Here is a 19237-nt window from a genome sequence, read left to right as displayed (position 1 = left end):
GATCTTCTCACCTCAGCCTCCCAAAGTGCTGGGATTACAAGCATGAGCCAACATGCCTAGCCCCCTGGGGTTTTTTTTTTTTTTTTTTTTTTGAGACCAAGTTTTGCTTTGCACCCAGGCTGGAGCACAGTGGCACGATCTTGGCTCAGTGCAACCTCTGCCTCCCGGATTCAAGTGATTCTCCTGCCTCAGCCTTCCAAGTAGCTGGGATTACAGGTGCCCACCACTACATCCAGCTAATTTTTTTTGTATTTTTAGTAGAGACAGGGTTTCACCATGTTGGCCAGGCTGGTCTCGAAATCCTAACCTCAAATGATCCGCCTGCCTCGGCCTCCCAAAGTGCTGGGATTACAGGGGTGAGTCACCACGCCTGGCCTGGATTTTTCTAACTGTACTATTATTACAAAGATGTTAATATTTGGGTAAAGAGTAGGAACCTTTGACTATTCTTGAAACTTTTTTATAACTGTGAAATTATTTTAAAATTAAAATTAAAAATGAAAAGATCTATCCACATCAATAGATGAGCTGAATATAACAGTGTGAGCTGGTAAATTAGGTTGAGTAACTCTTCCAGAAGGTATCACAAAGAGATAAATAAATGGACATCAGAGAATTTAAGAAATGCAGAGGATAGGGATAGAAGTGTCAACACCACCAGAAGAGTTGCAAAGGGGGAGAAACAATGGAGAGAAGAAAACATTTGAAGAAATAATGATCTGGGCTTCTGAATAAATGTGGAAGATGAATACAAGAACTTCTGTTCTCTCTCCAAATACCACTAAAGTGACAGAAAAGGAATAAAAATAGATAAAGATACTGGCAAGAAGACAACAGGCAAGAGATGCCACAAAATGTTGGAAGCTGGAAATTAGATGGGTGAGTGAAAAACAGACAGGAGATGAGAGAAGGCTAAATCCTAAGCCAACAAGAAGCAAGCTGATTAGAGCTGAAAGGCCCAATCAGACGGATCATATAGAGTAGAATGCTAGAATGAAACAGTAGGCTAAAATACCAATTATTTGAAAGCCTTTAAAAGGAATAGTTAGACTCTCAGAACCCTCTCCCACCCCAGCAGAAGACTAGAGCTGTGGTTCTTAACTGGGGGAGATTTTTCCCCTCAGGGCATACTTGGCAACCTCTGGAAATGTTTTTGGTTGTCACAACTGGGAAGTGGGTGTGATCCTGGCATCTAGTGGGTGGAGGCCAGGGATGCCACTTAATATCTTACGAAGCACAGGACAACCTCGGAAAACAGTTACTTGGCTCAAAATGTCAATAGTCTTGAGGCCGGAAAAAATCCCTGGACTAGAGGAACACTGGGTACAGGTGAAAGCAAAGATAAAGCCCTAGTGAAAACACAAGGGATCAAAAGAATGTCTGTATACTTAACAGTAAGACCTACAGATCTCTTGCCCCAGTGAGCTCCCAGAATGCTGACAAGCTTATACTTACCAGAGGTGTGGCGGACTCTTCTCTAGGGAACTGACTAGCCCAAGACAAAAACATACAAACTAGTGACAACTGAGGTCCCTGCCCCACAAAATTGCCAGGTCCCAGCTTACAATGAAGTTTATCAAGTTGACAACCCCTTCTCCTCATTCTTAAATATGAATAGGTAAACAAAGATCATCAGACATTTAAAGAAAGTTTCTAACAAGAAATTAGGCTAGGCTGGGCGCGGTGGCCGTTTGTAATCCCAGCACTTTGGGAGGCAGAGGCGGGTGGATCACCTGAGGTCAGGAATTCAAGACCAGCCTGGCCAACAGGGTGAAACCCCATCTCTACCAAAAATACAAACAATTAGCCAGGTGTGGTGGCAGGTGCCTGTGGTCCTAGCTACTCGGGAAGCTGAGGCAAGAGAATTGCTTGAACCTGGGAGGGGGAGGTTGCAGTGAGCTGAGATCACGTCACTGCACTCCAGCCTGGCAGACAGAGCAAGACTCTGCCTCAAAAAAAGAAAGAAAAAAGAAATTAGGAAAAAAAGATAAAGAAAAAAGAAAGAAAGAAAAAAAGAAATTAGGCTAACAGAAAAAACAGAAGAGGAAATAGACACAATGTAGGAAGCAGAAGAAAACTAAAAAGAAACAAAAACAGTACAATCAACAACCAGTGAGTGGAAAGGGAATACATTATATCCATTAAGCACAACAAGACACTGTGAGAAAAGAAACACACAGAAAAGAAAAAGTTCTTGGAAATGTATATTATAGAAATTAAAAATTCAACAAAAATTGGAGATTAAGTTGTGGAAATTTTCTAGAGAACAGAATGAAAGACAAATAGATGGAAAATGGGAGAGAAAAACAAGAAAATCGGCCGGGTGCGGTGGCTCACACCTGTAATCCCAGCACTTTGGGAGGCTGAGGTGGGTGGATCACCTGAGGTCAGGAGTTTGAGACCAGCCTGGCCAACGTGGTGAAACCCCATTTCTACTAAAAATACAAAAATTAGCCGGGTATCGGGTGCCTGTAATCCCAGCTACTTGGGAGGCTGAGACTGGAGAATCACTTGAACCTGGGAGGCAGAGGTTGCAGTGAGCTGAGATTGCACCATTGCATTCCAGCTTAGGCAACAAGAGCAAAACTCTGTCTCAAAAGAAAATCAAAAGAAGAATCTATGAGATCTAATATCCAAACAATTAAAGTTCCAGAAACAGAAAAGAGAAAACAGAAGGGGCAAATATTATAGAAATAATGCTAAAAATTTCCCAGAACTAAAGAAAATGCTGTTCCAGATTGAAAGGTACCTGCTCCATAAATGAAAAAAGTCCCACATAAAGACACACTGTCACGGAATTTCAGAATACTGAAGAGAAAGACAAGATTTGACTTACATTGTAGCCAATACTGGAGACCAGCTAATCTAAAAAGCCTTCCTATAGGAGCCTCTCTGAACCTATTCTGGTTTGGGGGCTGCCCATTAAAAAACTAAATAAATAAGCTAGGCACGGTAGCTCACATCTGTAATCCCAGCACTTTGGGAGATCAGGGTGGGAGGATCACTTGAGCTCAGGACTTCAAGACCAGCCTGGGCAACAAAGTGAAACTCCATTTCTACAAAAAAATCAAAATTTAATAATTTTTGACAATAATAGCAATAAAAATAACGAATATATATCACTTGCTATGCACAATATATTCTCAACAGGTCTATAAAGAAGATAAAATTATTATACCTGTTTTACAGATAAAGAAATCGAGGCACAGAGAAATCCTGTATGCCCAAGATCATACTGTTAGTAAGGGGTAGAACTGGAATGAAGGATACGTCTTATTACTTGTTTATTGAAAGTTAAAAACAAATACAAAAAACCATACAGAGACTGTTACCACATTGGCATATAGATGGATATATGTTGAGACAGTCTTGTCTAAATTTATACAGAATTTCAGGAAAGCCAAATATTGCTGTGGGGCTCCCCAAACTTAATTCTTCATTTTTAAAATTTTTATTTACTTCAATAGCTTTTGGGGTACAGGTAGTTTTTGGTTACATAGATGAGTCATACAGTGAATTACGAGATTTTAGTGCACCTGTCACCCAAGCAACGTACACTATACCAAATATGTAGTCTTTTATCTCTCACCCCTCTCCTAACCTTCCCCCTCATCAAGTCCCCAAAGTCCATTATATCACTTTGCACGTCTTTGCATCCTCATAGCTTAGCTCCCACTTACAAGTGAAAACTAAATGGAATTTGGTTTTCCATTCTGAGTTACTTCACTTACAGTAATGGCCTCCAGCTCCATCCAAGTTGCAGAAAAAGACATTTTTTTTTTTTAAATGGCTGAGTAGTATTCCATGATGTAAAAAATATAGAATTTAAAATACAGGGGGTCCAACACAGGAAAGAGGCAAAAAGAATTCCACAGAATAATGAGGGGAGATGGGAGGACGAAATCAGCGCAACAGGCCTAGCACACAGCCAGACCAGACTGGAGTACTAAAACGCTATGTCTCCAAGACAAATTGACAGACCCTCTGATGAGCTTGAAAGTATTGAGAGAAGGCCCATACTCTGGTGAAGAGTTTGGACCTGAATTAGTGATCCATACATAAAAAACAAAGAAAATCTCCTAGTTTATTATATAGCTCAGTGGTGAACAATGTTTTTGTTTGTTTGAGACGGAATCTTTCTCTGTTGCCCAAGCTGGAGTGCAGTGGCATGATCTCGGCTCACTGCACCTCCACCTCCCGGGTTCAAGTGATTCTCTTGCCTCATTCTCCCAAGTAGCTGGGATTACAGGCATGCGTGACATCCTACTGATTTTTGCATTTTTAGTAGAGACGGGGTTTCACCATGTTGGCCAGGCTGGTCTCAAACTCCTGACCTCAGGTGATCCATCTGCCTCGGCCTCCCAAAGTGCTGGGAATACAGGTGTGAGCCACCATGCCCAGCCGAATAATGTTTACATAAGGAAAATCAGGTTGGCGGGGCACGGTGACTCACGCCTGTAATCTCAGCACTTTGGGAGGCCGAGGTGGGCGGATCACGAGGCCAGGAGATCGAGACCATCCTGGCTAACATGGTGAAACCCCATCTCTACCAAAAACATACAAAAAATTAGCCAGGCCTGGTGGCAGGCGCCTGTAGTCCCAGCGACTCCAGAGGCTGAGGCAGAAGAATGGCATGAACCCAGGAGGCAGAGCTTGCAGTAAGCCCTGGTCGCGCCACTGCACTCCAGCCTGGGTAACAGAGCAAGACTCCATCTCAAAAAAAAAAAAAAAAAAAAAGTCAATACAAATGACTAAACCAAAATTACTACATATATACTGGGGGGATAAGAGGAAAGGTGGGAAATGTATGTGTGTTTGTGTGTGGTGCAAAGAAGTGGTAGGACAGAACAAATCTTTATTGCCCATAGAAGAAAGTCAATAGACATAATTCAAAATTGGCTGGGCATGGTGGTTCACGCCTGTAATTCGAGCACTTTGGGAGGCTGAGGTGGGCAGATCACTTGAGCCCAAGAGTTCAAGACCAGCCTGGGCAACATAGGGAGACCCCATCTCTATAAAAAAAAAAGAAGATAGGCCGGGTGTGGTGGCTCACGCCTGTAATCCCAGCACTCTGGGAGGCTGAGGAGGGCAGATTGTGAGGTCAGACGATCGAGACCATCCTGGCTAACATGGTGAAACCCCATCTCTACTAAAAATACAAAAAATTGGGCTGGGTGCAGTGGCTCAGGCTTGTAATCCCAGCACTTTAGGAGGCTGAAGTGGGCAGATCACGAGGCCAGGAGATCAAGACCATCCTGGCTAATACAGTGAAACCATATCTCTACTAAAAAGACAAAAAATTAGCCAGGCACGGTGGCATGTGCCTGTAGTCCCAACTACTCGGGAGGCTGAGGCAGGAGAATCGGTTGAACCCAGGAGTTGGAGGTTGCAGTGAGCCAAGATCAAGCCACTGCACTCCAGCCTGGATGACAGAGTGAGACTCCGTCTCAAAAAAAAAAAAAAAAAAAAAAAAAAAAAAAGACATAATTCAAATTGGAAAACAATTAAAACAGTATAAGCATATTACAGAAATAAGGTGGAAACTTCTAGAAGAAATAGAAATAGTTAAAAGCTGTAAATTGTTGTTTCTTAGGAAGTGGGAATCAGACAGCCTGAAAGGAGAGTAACTCTCATGTCTCCTGTTTTTTGTGATAAACTTTGGCTTTTTTTTTGAGACAGAGTTTCATTCTTGTTGCCCAGGCTGGAGTTCTATGGCATGGTCTCGACTCACTGCAACCTCCACCTCCCTGGTTCGAGTGATTCTCCTGTTTCAGCCTCCCAAGTAGCTGGGATTACAGGAGGCTGCCACCACCCCAGCTAATTTTTTTTTTTTTTTTTGTATTTTTAGTAGAGACAGGGTTTCACCATGTCGGCCAGGCTAGTCTTGAACTCAGTCTTGAACTCCTCATCTCAGGTGATCCACCTACCTTGGCCTCCCAAAGTGCTGGGATTACAGCTGTGAGCCACTGCACGTGGCCTGCCTTTTAAGCTATGTCAAGAATCAAACAGGAAGCCAGGTGTGGAGACATGCACCTGTAGACATAGCTACTTGGGAGGCTGAGGCAGGAGAACTGCTTGCACCCAGGACTTTGAGGCTGCAGTGAGCTATGACTGTGCCACTGCACTCCAACCTGAGTGCCTTGCACTCCAGAGCAAGTTCTTGTCTCCAAAATAAAATAATAACAAAAAAAACTTTTTAAAGAATCAAACTGGAGGCCAGGTGTGGTGGCTCACGCCTATAATCCCAGCACTTTGGGAGGCGGAAGCGGGTGGATCACGAGGTCAGGAGTTCAAGACTAGTTCTGACTAACATGGTGAAACCCTGTCTCTACTGAAAATACAAAAATTAGCTGGGCATGGTGGCACGGTCCTGTAATCCCAGCTACTCAGGAGAGTGAGGCAGGAGAATCGCTTGAATTCGGGAGGTGGAGGTTGCAGTGAGCCGAGATGGCGCTACTGCACTCCAGCCTGAGCGACAAAGCGAGACTCCGCCTCAAAAAAAAAAAATCAAACTGGAATAAAAATGAAAATAAAAACTCTCTAAAATACACACATAATCATCTTATAGTAAATTTTAAGAACAAATATAAAAAAGTATAATCTAAACTACTGGGCTGGGCGCAGTGGTTCATGCCTGTAATCCCAACACTTTGGGAAGCCAAAGAGGGTGATCGCTTGGGCCCAGGAGTTGAAGACCAGCCTGGGCAACATGGCAAAACCTCGTCTCTACAAAACAAACAAACAACAACAACAAAAATTAGTTGGGCATGGTAGTGAGTGCCTCTAGTCCCAGCTACCTGGCAGTCTGAGGTGGGAGGGTCACTTGAGCCTGGGGAGGCTGAAGCTGCAGTGAGCCATGACTGCTCCACTGCACTCCAGCCTGGGTGAGAGAGCAAGACCCTGTCTCAAAATAAATAAAATAAATTAAAATATTTTTTTTCTTTCATCAATATAATCCATAGGCTCACATAATCTAAAACATTTAATGAGAAAAGCAGGTCACTTACAAAGCAACAAGAATAAGAAAGAAATGCTGAAGAAAACAAGGAGAAAACACTGTAATTTTTCAATGTGTTGAAGGAAAAAAAATCTTGACTTAAATTTTACTACAAGGCTCAAATAAATATATTCTTAGTTTATCACACAAAGCCTCCTTTTGAAAACACTCTTGAGGGAAGTTCTCTAGAGAAACAGAAAGAAAAAAAGAAAAGCAACAAGAGATGAGAAGAATTAAGAATAAATAACTCAGTAAATGAAGTGAATTACTGTTTAAAAGGCAACAAACCAATGGCATATCTGTTAACAATCCAGAAGTAACACTAGATGGCATTCTTTTTTCTTTTTTTTGAGACAGTCTCGCTCGGTCACCCAAGTGCAGTGGCGCAATCTCGGCTCGCTGCAAACTCTGCCTCCCAGGTTCAAGCAATTTTCCTGCCTCAGCCTCCTGAGTAGCTGGGACTACAGGCACGCCTCACCACACCCGGCTAATCTTTTGTATTTTCAGTAGAGACAGGGTTTCACCGTGTTAGCCAGGATGGTCTCAATCTCCTGACCTCGTGATCCGCCCGCCTTGGCCTCCCAAAGTGCTGGGATTACAGGAGTGAGCCACCGCGCCCGGCCAACTGGATGGTATTAACTAAAGGGGCAGTATGGAGGGAAGTGCCATGTGCTAAAATACTTACCTAATTAGGTAGCAGTGTTTAACTTACGGATTTTATTGTAAACAACTATGAATGTAATAATTTATAAATTTAATAAGTCACTCTATCCTGACTCCACATCTGTCTGCTATTCTTGTTCATAATATGAGTCTTACTTGACCTTTACCATGAATCCCAAAACGGTCTATGATGCTGCGTCCATACATACACACATAAAACCACTAAGTGGGCCGGGCGACATGGCTCACGCCTGTAATCCCAGCATTTTGGGAGGCCTAGGCAGGAGGACTGCTTGAGGCCAGGAGTTCGAAACCAGCTTGGCCAACACAGCGAGACCCCCGTCTCAATAAATAAATAAAATGAACAAATAAGTATATAAAAACACTGAGCGATCAGAAAACTCCAACAGGGCGAACATTTCTTGGTCTTTTCCAAGAGACCCTGGGGCAATTTTCATCTCCTGTCCCTAGTTCTGACTTTTTACCCACCTAGGTCCGGGGCCCGGGGCCTACTATCAGCCATGGAACTCTCCAGCTCGAGGCAATCGTCTCCTGAGAAAGGACATAACAGCAGCTCAACCATCTTCACCAACCCTTCGACCTTCCATGCCTCCCGCCCACTACTGTCTCTCAAAACCCGCATAGAAACGCGACTCCTGGGAACAGCAAGACTCAACTCCATTCCGACCTACATCCCGCGACTCCCGCCAGGCTCTTGTCTCATGCTCCCCGCCTCCTTTCAGACTCCGCTCAGTCAACGGCCGTGACCTCTTGGCCACCTCCAGTCCATCTCAATCTCCATACCTCCCTCCGGGCTGTTGTCCCCTACGTTCCTGTGCCACCTTCACTCCTCGGTCCCCTCAACTCCTTCCCGGCCCCTATACCCTCCTCAGCTTCTGCACCTACCCGCTGCTCAATTCCTAAGCGCCCTCCACGACCCTGCACCTGGCCTCAACTATTAACGACCCCTTCCGCCTTTCTTTCTCCCCTTCCCGGCATCCGTACCCTTTATCGGTTCGCTCATCAAATGCCGGCTCCTTTTCGGCCTTCGTACTCCTTCATCAGAGGCCTCCGTATTACGTTCGCGCGCTCCATGAGCTCTTCCCTACTCTACAGTCCCGGTTACCCCAGGGCAGCTAAAACATCATTCTCTTGGCGTCCTCGGCCGCCGTTTCAGTTTAAATTTCCTGCCGGCTCCGCCCCTAAAACAAGGCAGTAGCTGCGAGATCCGCCCTACGGTGTCCTTGGAAGGACAATATTAGTTCCGCAAGTCCTCTTTCCGTTCCCCCACCCCCTACGTCTTCTCAAACCGTCTCTTCATTTCTCGGCTCTTCATTGGCTTGACGGGTTTGACCCTTAATGGTCCTCAAGTTGAGGACTAGTTGTCGCTTTTTAGTGATTCTTCACACTGAGCTGCATTGAAATTCCTAGAAGTTTGAATACTAAATAACAAAATAAGCCTAACACCTGCAGAGCATTTGCAGTTTACATAAAGATTTCACTTACACATCATCATTTCATCTTCCCATTTTTGTCCCCCTCCCATTCTTCAATTATTACCTGCCCAACAAAACTTCTCAAAAAACGTATCTTTATCCCTCACATCACATCTTTTCTTCAACCCATCTGATTAGACTTTGCTAATTAGAGATCAAATTTGACCTAATTAGAGATCATTCAGTGGAGAGCTGGTGACCTCCCCACTAAAACTGTACTTATCCAGGTCAACTGTGATTTCCAGTCTCAAATACTATCCTCATCATATCCAACTTATAGAAGATGGACCATTCCTTCTTTGATATACTTTCTTCTGTTTGCTTCCATGACTCAGCACTTTTTGCCCTATCTCAATGGTTCGTCCTCAGACCTCTTTGCTGGATCCAAAGCCACTGTTCACCTATATACGTTGGAGTATGTCAACGCTTTAGCCCTTATCCCTCTCCCTTATCTCCCTAAGAGATCTCATCCAGCTCCATGGCTTTACAATTCAGCTCTGCCACGCCTTCAGATTTTCTGTGACTCTGCCCTGTCTGATCTTCAGACTCACATATTCAAGTGGCTACTGGTTATTTCAATTTGGATGTCTAATAGGCACCTCAGGCTGAACACATTCCAAACAGAACATTTGTTTCACTGCCCCTGTCAAAAAACCACCTGTTCTCCCCGCAGGTCTTCCCCTCTCAGTAAAATGTTAGTGTTTACTCAAATGTCACAATCATTCACCCAGTTGCTCAAACCAAAAACCTAGAAGTTATCTTTCAGTACTCTCCCTTGTGCCCATCCCCACTCCAAGAACAAATCCTACTAACTCTGCCTCCAAAATACATCTGGAATCAGACCACCACCACCCTAGTTCAAGCTGCTATCATTTCTTGCCTAAAGTACCCCGTCAATTCTTCACTTGCACTCCCAAGTAGCTTCCTACCTCTCCCCAGTATAATCCATTCTCCATTCAGCAACCAGAGTGATAATTTTTATATTTATTTATTTATTTATTGAGAGGGAGTCTCACTCTGTTGCCCAGGCTGGAGTGCAGTGGTGCGATCACGGCTCACTGCAACCTTTGCCTCCGGGGTTCCGGCCATTCTCCTGCCTCAGCCTCCTGAGTAGCTGGGATTACAGGCGCCTGCCACCACACCCAGCTAATTTTTGTATTTTAGTAGAGTTGGGGTTTCACCAGGTTGGCCAGGCTGGTCTCGAACTCCTGACCTCAGGTGATTCGCCTGCCTCAGCCTCCCAAAGTGCTGAGATTACAGGTGTGAGCCACCGTGCCCGGCCCAGGGTGATATTTTTAAAACACTGGTAGAGGTATATATAGTACATATACTTGGTATCTCTTCCAGTGGGACTCCTCCCTGAGGAAGCTTATACATCTCAGACCTGATGAACGAACAAAGGCTTGGCCATATGACTTGCTTTGGCTCATGAAAAAAGAAAAAAGTGACATCACTTCCAAGCAGAAACTTTAAGAGGCAAGATGGTTCAGCATGTTCTTTTTTCACATGTGTGACAGAATTTGTCTAATAGAGGTATCTGCCTCAGCATTGTTTGCAATACCAAAAGATCAAAAGCAACGAAAATATTGATTAACAATGGGCAGTAGGTTAAATAAATTATAGTGTAGTCATATGTGCAACACTATGCAACTCTAAAAAATGAAAATACTTTAAAATATAAATGTATTTAGGGAGTCCTAGCCAGAGCAATCAGCAAGAAAAAGAAACAAAAGGCATCCAAATAAGTGAAGAGAAAATCAAATTATCTCTGTTTACTGAAGATATGATTCTATACCTAGAAAACCCTGAAGACTCCACCAAAAGGCTCCTAGACCCAATAAATCACTTTAATAAAATGTTAGGATTAAAAAAAATCAACACACAAAAATCAGTAGCATTTCTATACACCAATAATGTTCAAGCTGAGAGCCAAATCAAGAATGTGATCCCATGTACAATAGTCACACACATGAGGCTGGGCGCGGTGGCTCACGCCTGTAATCCCAGCACTTTGGGAGGCTGAGGCGGGGGGATCACTTGAGGCCAGGAGTTCGAGATCAGCCTGGCCAACATAGTGAAACCCCATCTCCACTAAAAATACAAAAATTAGCCTGGAGTGATGGTACACAACTATAATCCCAGCAACTCGGGTGGCTGAGGAGCGAGGATCACTTGAGCCCAGGAAGCAAAGGTTGCAGTGAGCCGAGATTACCCCACTGCATTCCAGCCTGGGCGACAGAGTGAGATTCTGTCTCCAAAAAAAAAAAAGCCAGCCGAGCACGGTGGCTCACACCTGTAATCCCAGCACTTTGGGAGGCCGAGGCGGGCAGATCACCAGGTCAGGAAATCGAGACCATCCTGGCTAACATGGTGAAACCCCGTCTCTACTAAAAATACAAAAAATTAGCCAGGTGTGGTGGCAGGCACCTGTAATCCCAGCTACAGGCTGAGGGAGAATAGCTTGAACCTGGAAGGCAGAGGTTGCGGTGAGCTGAGATCTTGCCATTGCACTCTAGCCTGGGCAACAAGAGTGAAACTCCATCTCAAAAAAAAAAAAAATCATTTCTTTTTCGGCAATGTGAGTGCAGCTGGAGGCCATTCTCCTAAGCAAATTAGCACAGAAACAGAAAACCAAATATTGCATGTTCTCACTTTTAAGTGGGATCTAAACCCTGTATACACACGGACATGAAGATGAGAACAATAGACACTGGGGACTCCAAAAGGAGGGAAGGTTAGAGAGAGGAAAGTGGGTAATGTGTTCACTGTCTGGGTGATGAGATCACTAGAAGCCCAGGCCAGGTGTGGTGACTGATGCCTGTAATCCCACCACTTGGGAGACCAAGACAAGAGGATCACTTGAGACCAGGGGTTTGAGACCAGCCTGGGCAACATAGGGAGAACCTTTCTCTACAAGAAATAAAATAAAAAAGTAGCTGAGCATTAGGTATGCACCTGTGGCCCCAGCTATTGGAGAGGCTGAGGTGAAAGGGTCACTTGAGCCCAGGAGGTCAAGGCTGCAGTGAGCTATGATTGCCCCACTGCAGTCCAGTCTGGGCAACAGAGACAGACTCTGCACCCCCTGCCCCCGCCCCACCCCCCGACAAGCCCAAATTACAGCATCACACAATATACCCGTATGACAAACTTGCACATGTACCCCCAAATCTAAAATTTAAATTTAGGCCAGGAGTGGTAGCTTATGCCTATAATCCCAGCACTTTGGGAGGCCGAGGCAGGCCGACTGCTTGACCCCAGGAGTTCGAGACCAGTCTGGGCAAGGTGGTGAAACTCTGTCTCTACTAAAAATGCAAAAACTAGCCGGGCGTGGTGGCATGGGCCTGTAGTCCCAGCTACTCAGGAGGTAGAGGAGGCAGTAAGCCGAGATCACGCCACTGCATTCCAACCTGGGTGACAGAGTGAGACCCTGCCTCAAAATAATAATAACAACAAAATTTAAATTTAAAAATTGTATTTAACCTCCATGTTAGACTGAGAGCCTCAAATTGAATAAAAAAGAAGTTCAGCTATATGATGTTTACCTAAGAAATAACTATAAAATAATGACACAGAAAAGTTGACCAAAAAAGAATGCAGATGTATTTATTTCATGAATACATATGGAGTACTTATTAGATGTTCAGCGTGATTTAAAAATAGTAGTTTAGGGCCGGGCACGGTGGCTCAAGCCTGTAATCCCAGCACTTTGGGAGGCCGAGACGGGCGGATCACGAGGTCAGGAGATCGAGACCATCCTGGCTAATATGGTGAAACCCCGTCTCTACTAAAAAATACAAAAAACTAGCCGGGCGAGGTGGTGGGCGCCTGTAGTCCCAGCTACTCGGGAGGCTGAGGCAGGAGAATGGCGTGAACCCGGGAGGCGGAGCTTGCAGTGAGCTGAGATCCGGCCACTGCACTCCAGCCTGGGCGACAAAGCGAGACTCCGTCTCAAAAAAAAAAAAAAAAAAAAATAGTAGTTTAGGCCAGGTGCGGTGGCTCACACCTGTAATCCCAGCACTTTGGGAGGCTGAGGTGGGCAGATCACGAAGTCAGGAGATCGAGACCACCTGGCTAACACGGTGAAACCCTGTCTCTACTAAAAACACAAAAAAATTAGCTGGGCATGGTGGCAGGTGCCTGTAGTCCCAGCTACTCGGGAGGCTGAGGCAGAAGAATGGCGTGAACCTGGGAGGCAGAGCTTGCAGTGAGCCGAGATCGTGCCACTGCACTGTAGCCTGGGTGACAGAGTGAGACTCCGTCTCAAAAAAAAAAAAAAAAAAAAAAGTAGTTTAATCTTTGTAACAACCCTATGAGGTAGGCAGTAACTATCCCCATTTTACAGAAGAGAAAACTGAGATGATAACTTGCCTAGTAGGCAGTAACTATCCCTATTTTATAGAAGAGAAAACTGAGATGATAACTTGCCTAATAGGCAGTAACTATCCCCATTTTATAGAAAAGAAAACTGAGATGATAACTTGCCTGAGATCACACAACCAGGATGTGTTAGACTAGGATTTGAACCCATGCAGCCTGACTTCAGATTCCATGCTCTTAATATTGCTGTCTACTGCTTCTTAATTTAACTGGCAAAATGAAGAAAGAAAACTAATTTAGTAATATTAAAATCTGACACAACAGACTTTAAAAGATAAAGAGGCTGGGCGCGGTGGTGGCTCACGCCTGCAATCCTAGCATTTTGTGAGGCCAAGGCGGGCGGATCACCTGCGTGATCAGCCTGGCCAACATGGTGAAACCCTGTCTCTACTAAAAATACAAAAATTAGCCGGGTGTGGTAGCGCACGCCTGTAATCCCAGCTACTCTGGAGGCTGAGACAGGAGAATTGCTTGAACCCGGGAGGTGCAGACTGCCGTGAGCCGAGATCGCAGCACTGCACTCCAGCCTAGGTGATAGAGCAAGACTGTCTCAAAAAAAAAAAAAAAAGAATTACAGGCATACCTCAGATATATTGAGACCATCATAATAAAATGAGTCACAAAAGTTTTTTGGTTTCCTAGTCTCTGTAAGTTATGTTTACACTGTATTGTAGTCTAATAAGTAGGCAACAGCGTATGTCTAAAAAAACAATGTATGTCTTAACTTAAAATACTTCATTTTTAATTAAGTGCTGTGAATGCGTCACAGCACTTCATCCAGCCTGGGCAACAGAGCAAGACTCTGTCTCTCAAAAAGAACAAAAACAAAAACAAAAAAAACTCCACAAAATTTTATTGATTCTGCATGAGGGCAATAAAGAAATAAACTTTAAAAATGCTTTATTGTTAAAAACTGCTAATGATCATCTGAGCCTTAAGTGAGTCACAGTTTTTTTGCTGATGGAGGGTCTTGCCGCAGTGTTGATGGCTGTTGACTGATTAGGGTGGTGGGTGCTGAAGGTTGGGGTGGCTATAGTGATTTTTTTTTTTTTTTTGAGACGTAGTTTCGTTCTTGTTGCCCAGTCTAGAGTGCAATGGTGCAATCTTGGCTCGCTGCAGCCTCCGCCTCCGGAGTTCAAGCAATTCTCCCGCCTCAGCCTCCTGAGTAGCTGGGATTACAGGCGCCTACCATTGCGCCCAGCTAATTTTTGTATTTTTAGTAGAGACAGGGTTTCACCATGTTAGCCAGGCTGGTCTCAAACTCCTGACTCAGGCGATCCCCCTGCCTTGACCTCCCAAAGTGCTGGGGTTACAGGCCTGGGCCACTGCGCCTGGTCTGATTGGCTGTTTGTTTCACTCTTCCTCTCTCTGTAACATAGGGTGCTGTTTGATGGCATTTTACTAACACTAGAACTTCTTTCAAAATTGGAGTCAGTTCTCTCAAACACTGGCACTGCTTTATCAACTAAGTTTATGTGATATCCTAAATCCTTTGTTATTTCAACAATGTTCAAAGCATCTTTACCAGGAGTAGATTCTGCCTCAAGAAACTACTTTCTTTGTTCATCTGTAAGAAGCAACTCTTCACCCATTCAAGTTTTATCATGAGATTGCAGTAATTCCGTTATATCTTCCCTCTCCACTTCTAGTTCTAGTTCTCTTGTTATTTCCACCACATCATCAGTTACTTCTTCCACTGTGAGTCACCATGCCCGGCTATCTGGCCTAATTTCAATACTGATGTGTCTTAAGGAAAAGAAAGGCCTAAGGAGAGGGAGATAGCTGGGCATGGTGGTGCGTGCCTGTGGTTCCAGCACCTTGGGAGCCTGAGTGGGAGGATTGCTAGAGCCTTGGGAGGTCAAGGCTGCAGTGAACCATGATGGTGCCACTGTATTCCAGCCTGGGCAACAGAGTGAGATCCCAGCTCAAAACAAAACAAAACACCAAGGACAGGGAGACAGACAGGAGAACATTCGGTCAGTGGAACAGTCAGAACATTTATTAAATTCACCATCTTACCTGGTTGTGGTTTGTGGCACCCCAAAACAATTCAAATAGTAGCATCAAAGATCATGGAACACCATAACAGATACAATAATAAAGAAAACGCTTGAAATACTGTGAAAATTGCCAAAATATGACACAGAGACACAAAGTGAGCACATGCTGTTGGAAAAGTGGCACCAATAGGCTGCTTGACACAGGGTTGCCACAAACCTTCAATTTGTAAAAAACACTCAATATCTGGGAAGTGCAATGAGGCAAAGTGCAATAAAACAAGGTATGCCTGTATTAGGGATTCAGATGTCATTTCTTGATGATAAAGAAACAATTCACCAGGAACTATAATAACCTAATACTTACATTAATCTAACAATACAACCTCAGAATATTTAAGGCAGAAATTGACAGAAATTCAAGGGAAGACTAGAAAATCTACAAATACAGTGGGACATTTTAACATGCTTTTCCTCAAAACTGCTAGAACAAAAATAAAACAAGATTAGTAACATATAGAAGATTAAACAATATAACAAAATTTATCTAGCATACATATATAATTTTTTTTTGTGTGAGATGGAGTCTCACTCTTGTCACCGAGACCAGAGCACACCGGTGCGATCTTGGCTCACTGCAACCTCCGCCTCCCGGGTTCAAGCTTCTTCTGCCTCAGCCTCCTGAGTAGCTGGGATTATAGGCACCCGCCACTACGCCCAGCTAATTTTTATATATAAAATCTTATAGCCAACAATTAGAAAATATTATTTCAAGCACACTTTGAACATTATAAAAATTGACTTATACTAGGCCATTAAAGTGTCAACCGGTGCCATAGAATCAATACCATACAGAACATATCCTATAAGCACAATATAGTGAAGCTAGAAATCAATGACAAAAAGATAATAAAAAAATGAATAAAAAGGCTGGCCATGGTGGCTCAAGCCTGTAATCCCAGCACTTTGGGAGGCCAAGGCGAGAGGATCACTTGAGGCCATGAGTTTGAGACCGGCCTGGACAACATAGTGAGACCCAACCTCTACTAAAAATAAAGACTTAGACCGGGCACAGTGGCTCAAGCCTGTAATCCCAGCACTTTGGGAGGCCAAGGTGAGAGAATCACTTGAGGCCATGAGTTTGAGACCAGCCTGGACAACATAGTGAGACCCAATCTCTACTAAAAATAAAGACTTAGGCCGGGCACAGTGGCTCAAGCCTGTAATCCCAGCACTTTGGGAGGCCAAGGTGGGCGGATTACCTGAGTTCAGGAGTTCGAGGAGTTTTTTTTTTTTTGAGGCAGAATCTTGCTCTGTCACCCAGGCTAGAGAGCAGTGGCGCGATCTCGGCTCACTGCAAACTCCGCCTCCCAGGTTCGAGCAATTCTCCTGCCTCAGCCTCCCGAGGAGCTGGGATTACAGGTGCCCGCCACTGCGCCCAGCTAAGTTTTGTATTTTTTAGTGGAGACGGGGTTTCACCATCTTGGCCAGGCTGGTCTTGAACTCCTGACCTCATGATCCACCCTCCTCGGCCTCCCAAAGTGCTGGGATTACAGGCATGAGCCACTGTGCCTGGCTGAAAAAGTAGATTCTTAAAAATCAATGTGGAAAAGACAAATAACACAAAAGAAAAATACAGGTAATACAAACATGAGACATTTTAAGGGCTGATAAACATAAAGCATGCTACGATTCACTAATAATTAGGAAAATACCAATTTAACAATAATTAAATGCCACTTCATAACTTTTGACCTGCAAAAATTAACATGTATTAAAACCAAGTTCTAGTAAAAATGTGAAGAAAAGAGTGGGGTATAAAACTAGGGCAAACCTTGGGAGAGCAATTTAGTACCCAATAAGGTACATGCACTTCAATCTAACACTCTTCTAAGTTTATCCTGGGCCGATGGTCTCCAAAGAAAGGTGTGCCTTGGCCAGGCACGGTGCCTCATGCCTGTGATCCCAGCACTTTGGGAGGTGGGCAGATCACTTGGGGTCAGGAGTTCAAGACCAGCCTGGCCAACAGGATGACACCCCATCTCTACTTAAAAAATATAAAAATTAGCCAGGCATGGTGGTGCGTGCCTGTAATCCCAGTTACTTGGGACACTGAGGCAGGAGAATTGCTTGAACCCAGGAGGCAGAGGTTGCAGTGAGCTGGGATGGACTCACTGCACTCCAGCCTGGGTGACAGAGCAAGACTCTCTGCCCCCCACCCCCTGGCCAAAAAAGAAAGGTGTGCCTCAGGTACAAGATGATTACAAAGGTCAGGCATGGGGACTCACACCTTTAATCTCAGCACTTTGGGAGGCTGAGGCAGGTGAATCGCTTCAGCCCAGAAGTTTGAGACCAGCCTGAGCAACACAGTGACACTTCATCTCTACTAAAAATAAAAAATAAAAAACAAATTAGCTGGGTGTGGTGGTGCATGCCTGTGGTCCCAGCTATTCAGGAGGCTGAGGTGGGAGGATCACTTGAGCCCAGGAGGTGGAGGCTGCAATGAGGGATGATTATATCACTGCACTTCACCCTGGGTGAGAGAGTGAGACTCTGTCTCAAAAAAAAAAAAAAGAAAAAAGAAAAAAAAAAAGTTGGGTGCAATGGCTCATGCCTGTAATCCCAGCACTTTGAGAGGTTGAGGCAGGCAGATCACCTGAGATCAGCAGTTTGAGACCAGCCTGACCAACATAGCGAAACCCCATCTCAACTAAAAATACAAAAACTAGCTGGGCATGGTGGTGGGCACCTGTAATCCTAACTACCCGGGAGGCTGAGGCAGGAGAATTGCTTGAATCTGGGAGGCGGAGGTTGCAGTGAGCTGAGATTGCACTACTGCACTCCAGCCTGGGTGACAGAGCAAGACTCCGTCTCAAAAAATAAAGAAAATAAAAATAAAAAATAAAAAATAAAATAAAAAAATAAAAGAATAGATGATAGAGGTGCTGAAAAAACACATTAGAATTTAAGTGTATTATATTATCTAAAAGAAGAAAAACAAGCAAGCTTTATTAATATTTAGTAATTGGATTAACATTGGGCCTCTGTTAGACATCCTGGGTTATGTAAGACAGGTAAGGTAACTGGGTAAGGGGTCAGGAGCTTCGTATTTGGAGGGGTTGTATGTGTTTTCTTTCAGTGTCCTGTACTATGTTTGTTTTTCAGTGTTCTACACAGTTTTTATTATTATCATTATTTTATTTATTTACTAATAGTTTTGCTCTGTTGCCCAGGCTGGTCTTGAACTCCTGGCCTCAATCAATCCTCCTGCCTTGGCCTCCCAAACTGTTGGGATTACAGGTGAAAGCCACCACACCTAGTCTCTATAAAGTTTATGTATGTCCAGATAAGTGGATTTACAGATTATGCTATCTGGATTAATTTTTCCTAATTCTCCAAAGTGGACAAGGGGCTTAACCAGATTCTTGTGAAGGAGCAAGATTACAGTTACAAATAATCCTAGTGCTTCACATACAAATGAGTATTACAGGTACAAACTCCTATGGTTTGATGAGAATCTAGTGTTGAGAGGGAGTCAGCTGGCCAAGGGGTGAAAAAAATCACCACTAATCAAGAGAAGCTCATGCCATAAAAAGCATGTTTTGAAGACACATGTTTGGAAATGTTTTGATCTTTAATGACTTTGTTTCTAATAACGGTATGTGATCCATCTTTAAAAATAAAACAAAACGGGCCAGGCGTGGTGG

The 19237-nt window shown here is 44.0% G+C and overlaps 1 protein-coding gene across 28 annotated transcripts in view; it reads right to left on the bottom strand.

The window, feature by feature from the left end:
- DBF4B (DBF4B-CDC7 kinase regulatory subunit) overlaps positions 1-8869 on the bottom strand; it is a 48822-nt gene extending 39953 nt beyond the window's left edge. For 19 of the 28 annotated variants that reach the window (XR_012425935.1, XR_012425934.1, XR_012425933.1 and 16 more), the window contains exons 1-2: positions 8666-8869; positions 8150-8212 (exon numbers count right to left, since the gene is read on the bottom strand). Coding sequence is in view for 12 of the 28 variants with exons in the window: in XM_065531681.2 (XP_065387753.1) it covers positions 8150-8212; positions 8666-8684 (82 nt within the window). In the remaining 16 variants the exon portion in view is untranslated. The remainder of the gene's footprint in view (positions 1-8149; positions 8213-8665) is intronic. The other 9 variants (XR_012425936.1, XM_074019890.1, XM_074019870.1 and 6 more) reach the window with 1 other exon arrangement.
- Between the last annotated feature and the right edge of the window lie 10368 nt (positions 8870-19237).

The sequence above is a fragment of the Macaca fascicularis genome, chromosome 16, assembly GCF_037993035.2.
Source record: "Macaca fascicularis isolate 582-1 chromosome 16, T2T-MFA8v1.1".
Classification (NCBI taxonomy): Eukaryota; Metazoa; Chordata; class Mammalia; order Primates; family Cercopithecidae; genus Macaca; species Macaca fascicularis.
This window is presented reverse-complemented; position numbering and strand designations above follow the sequence as displayed.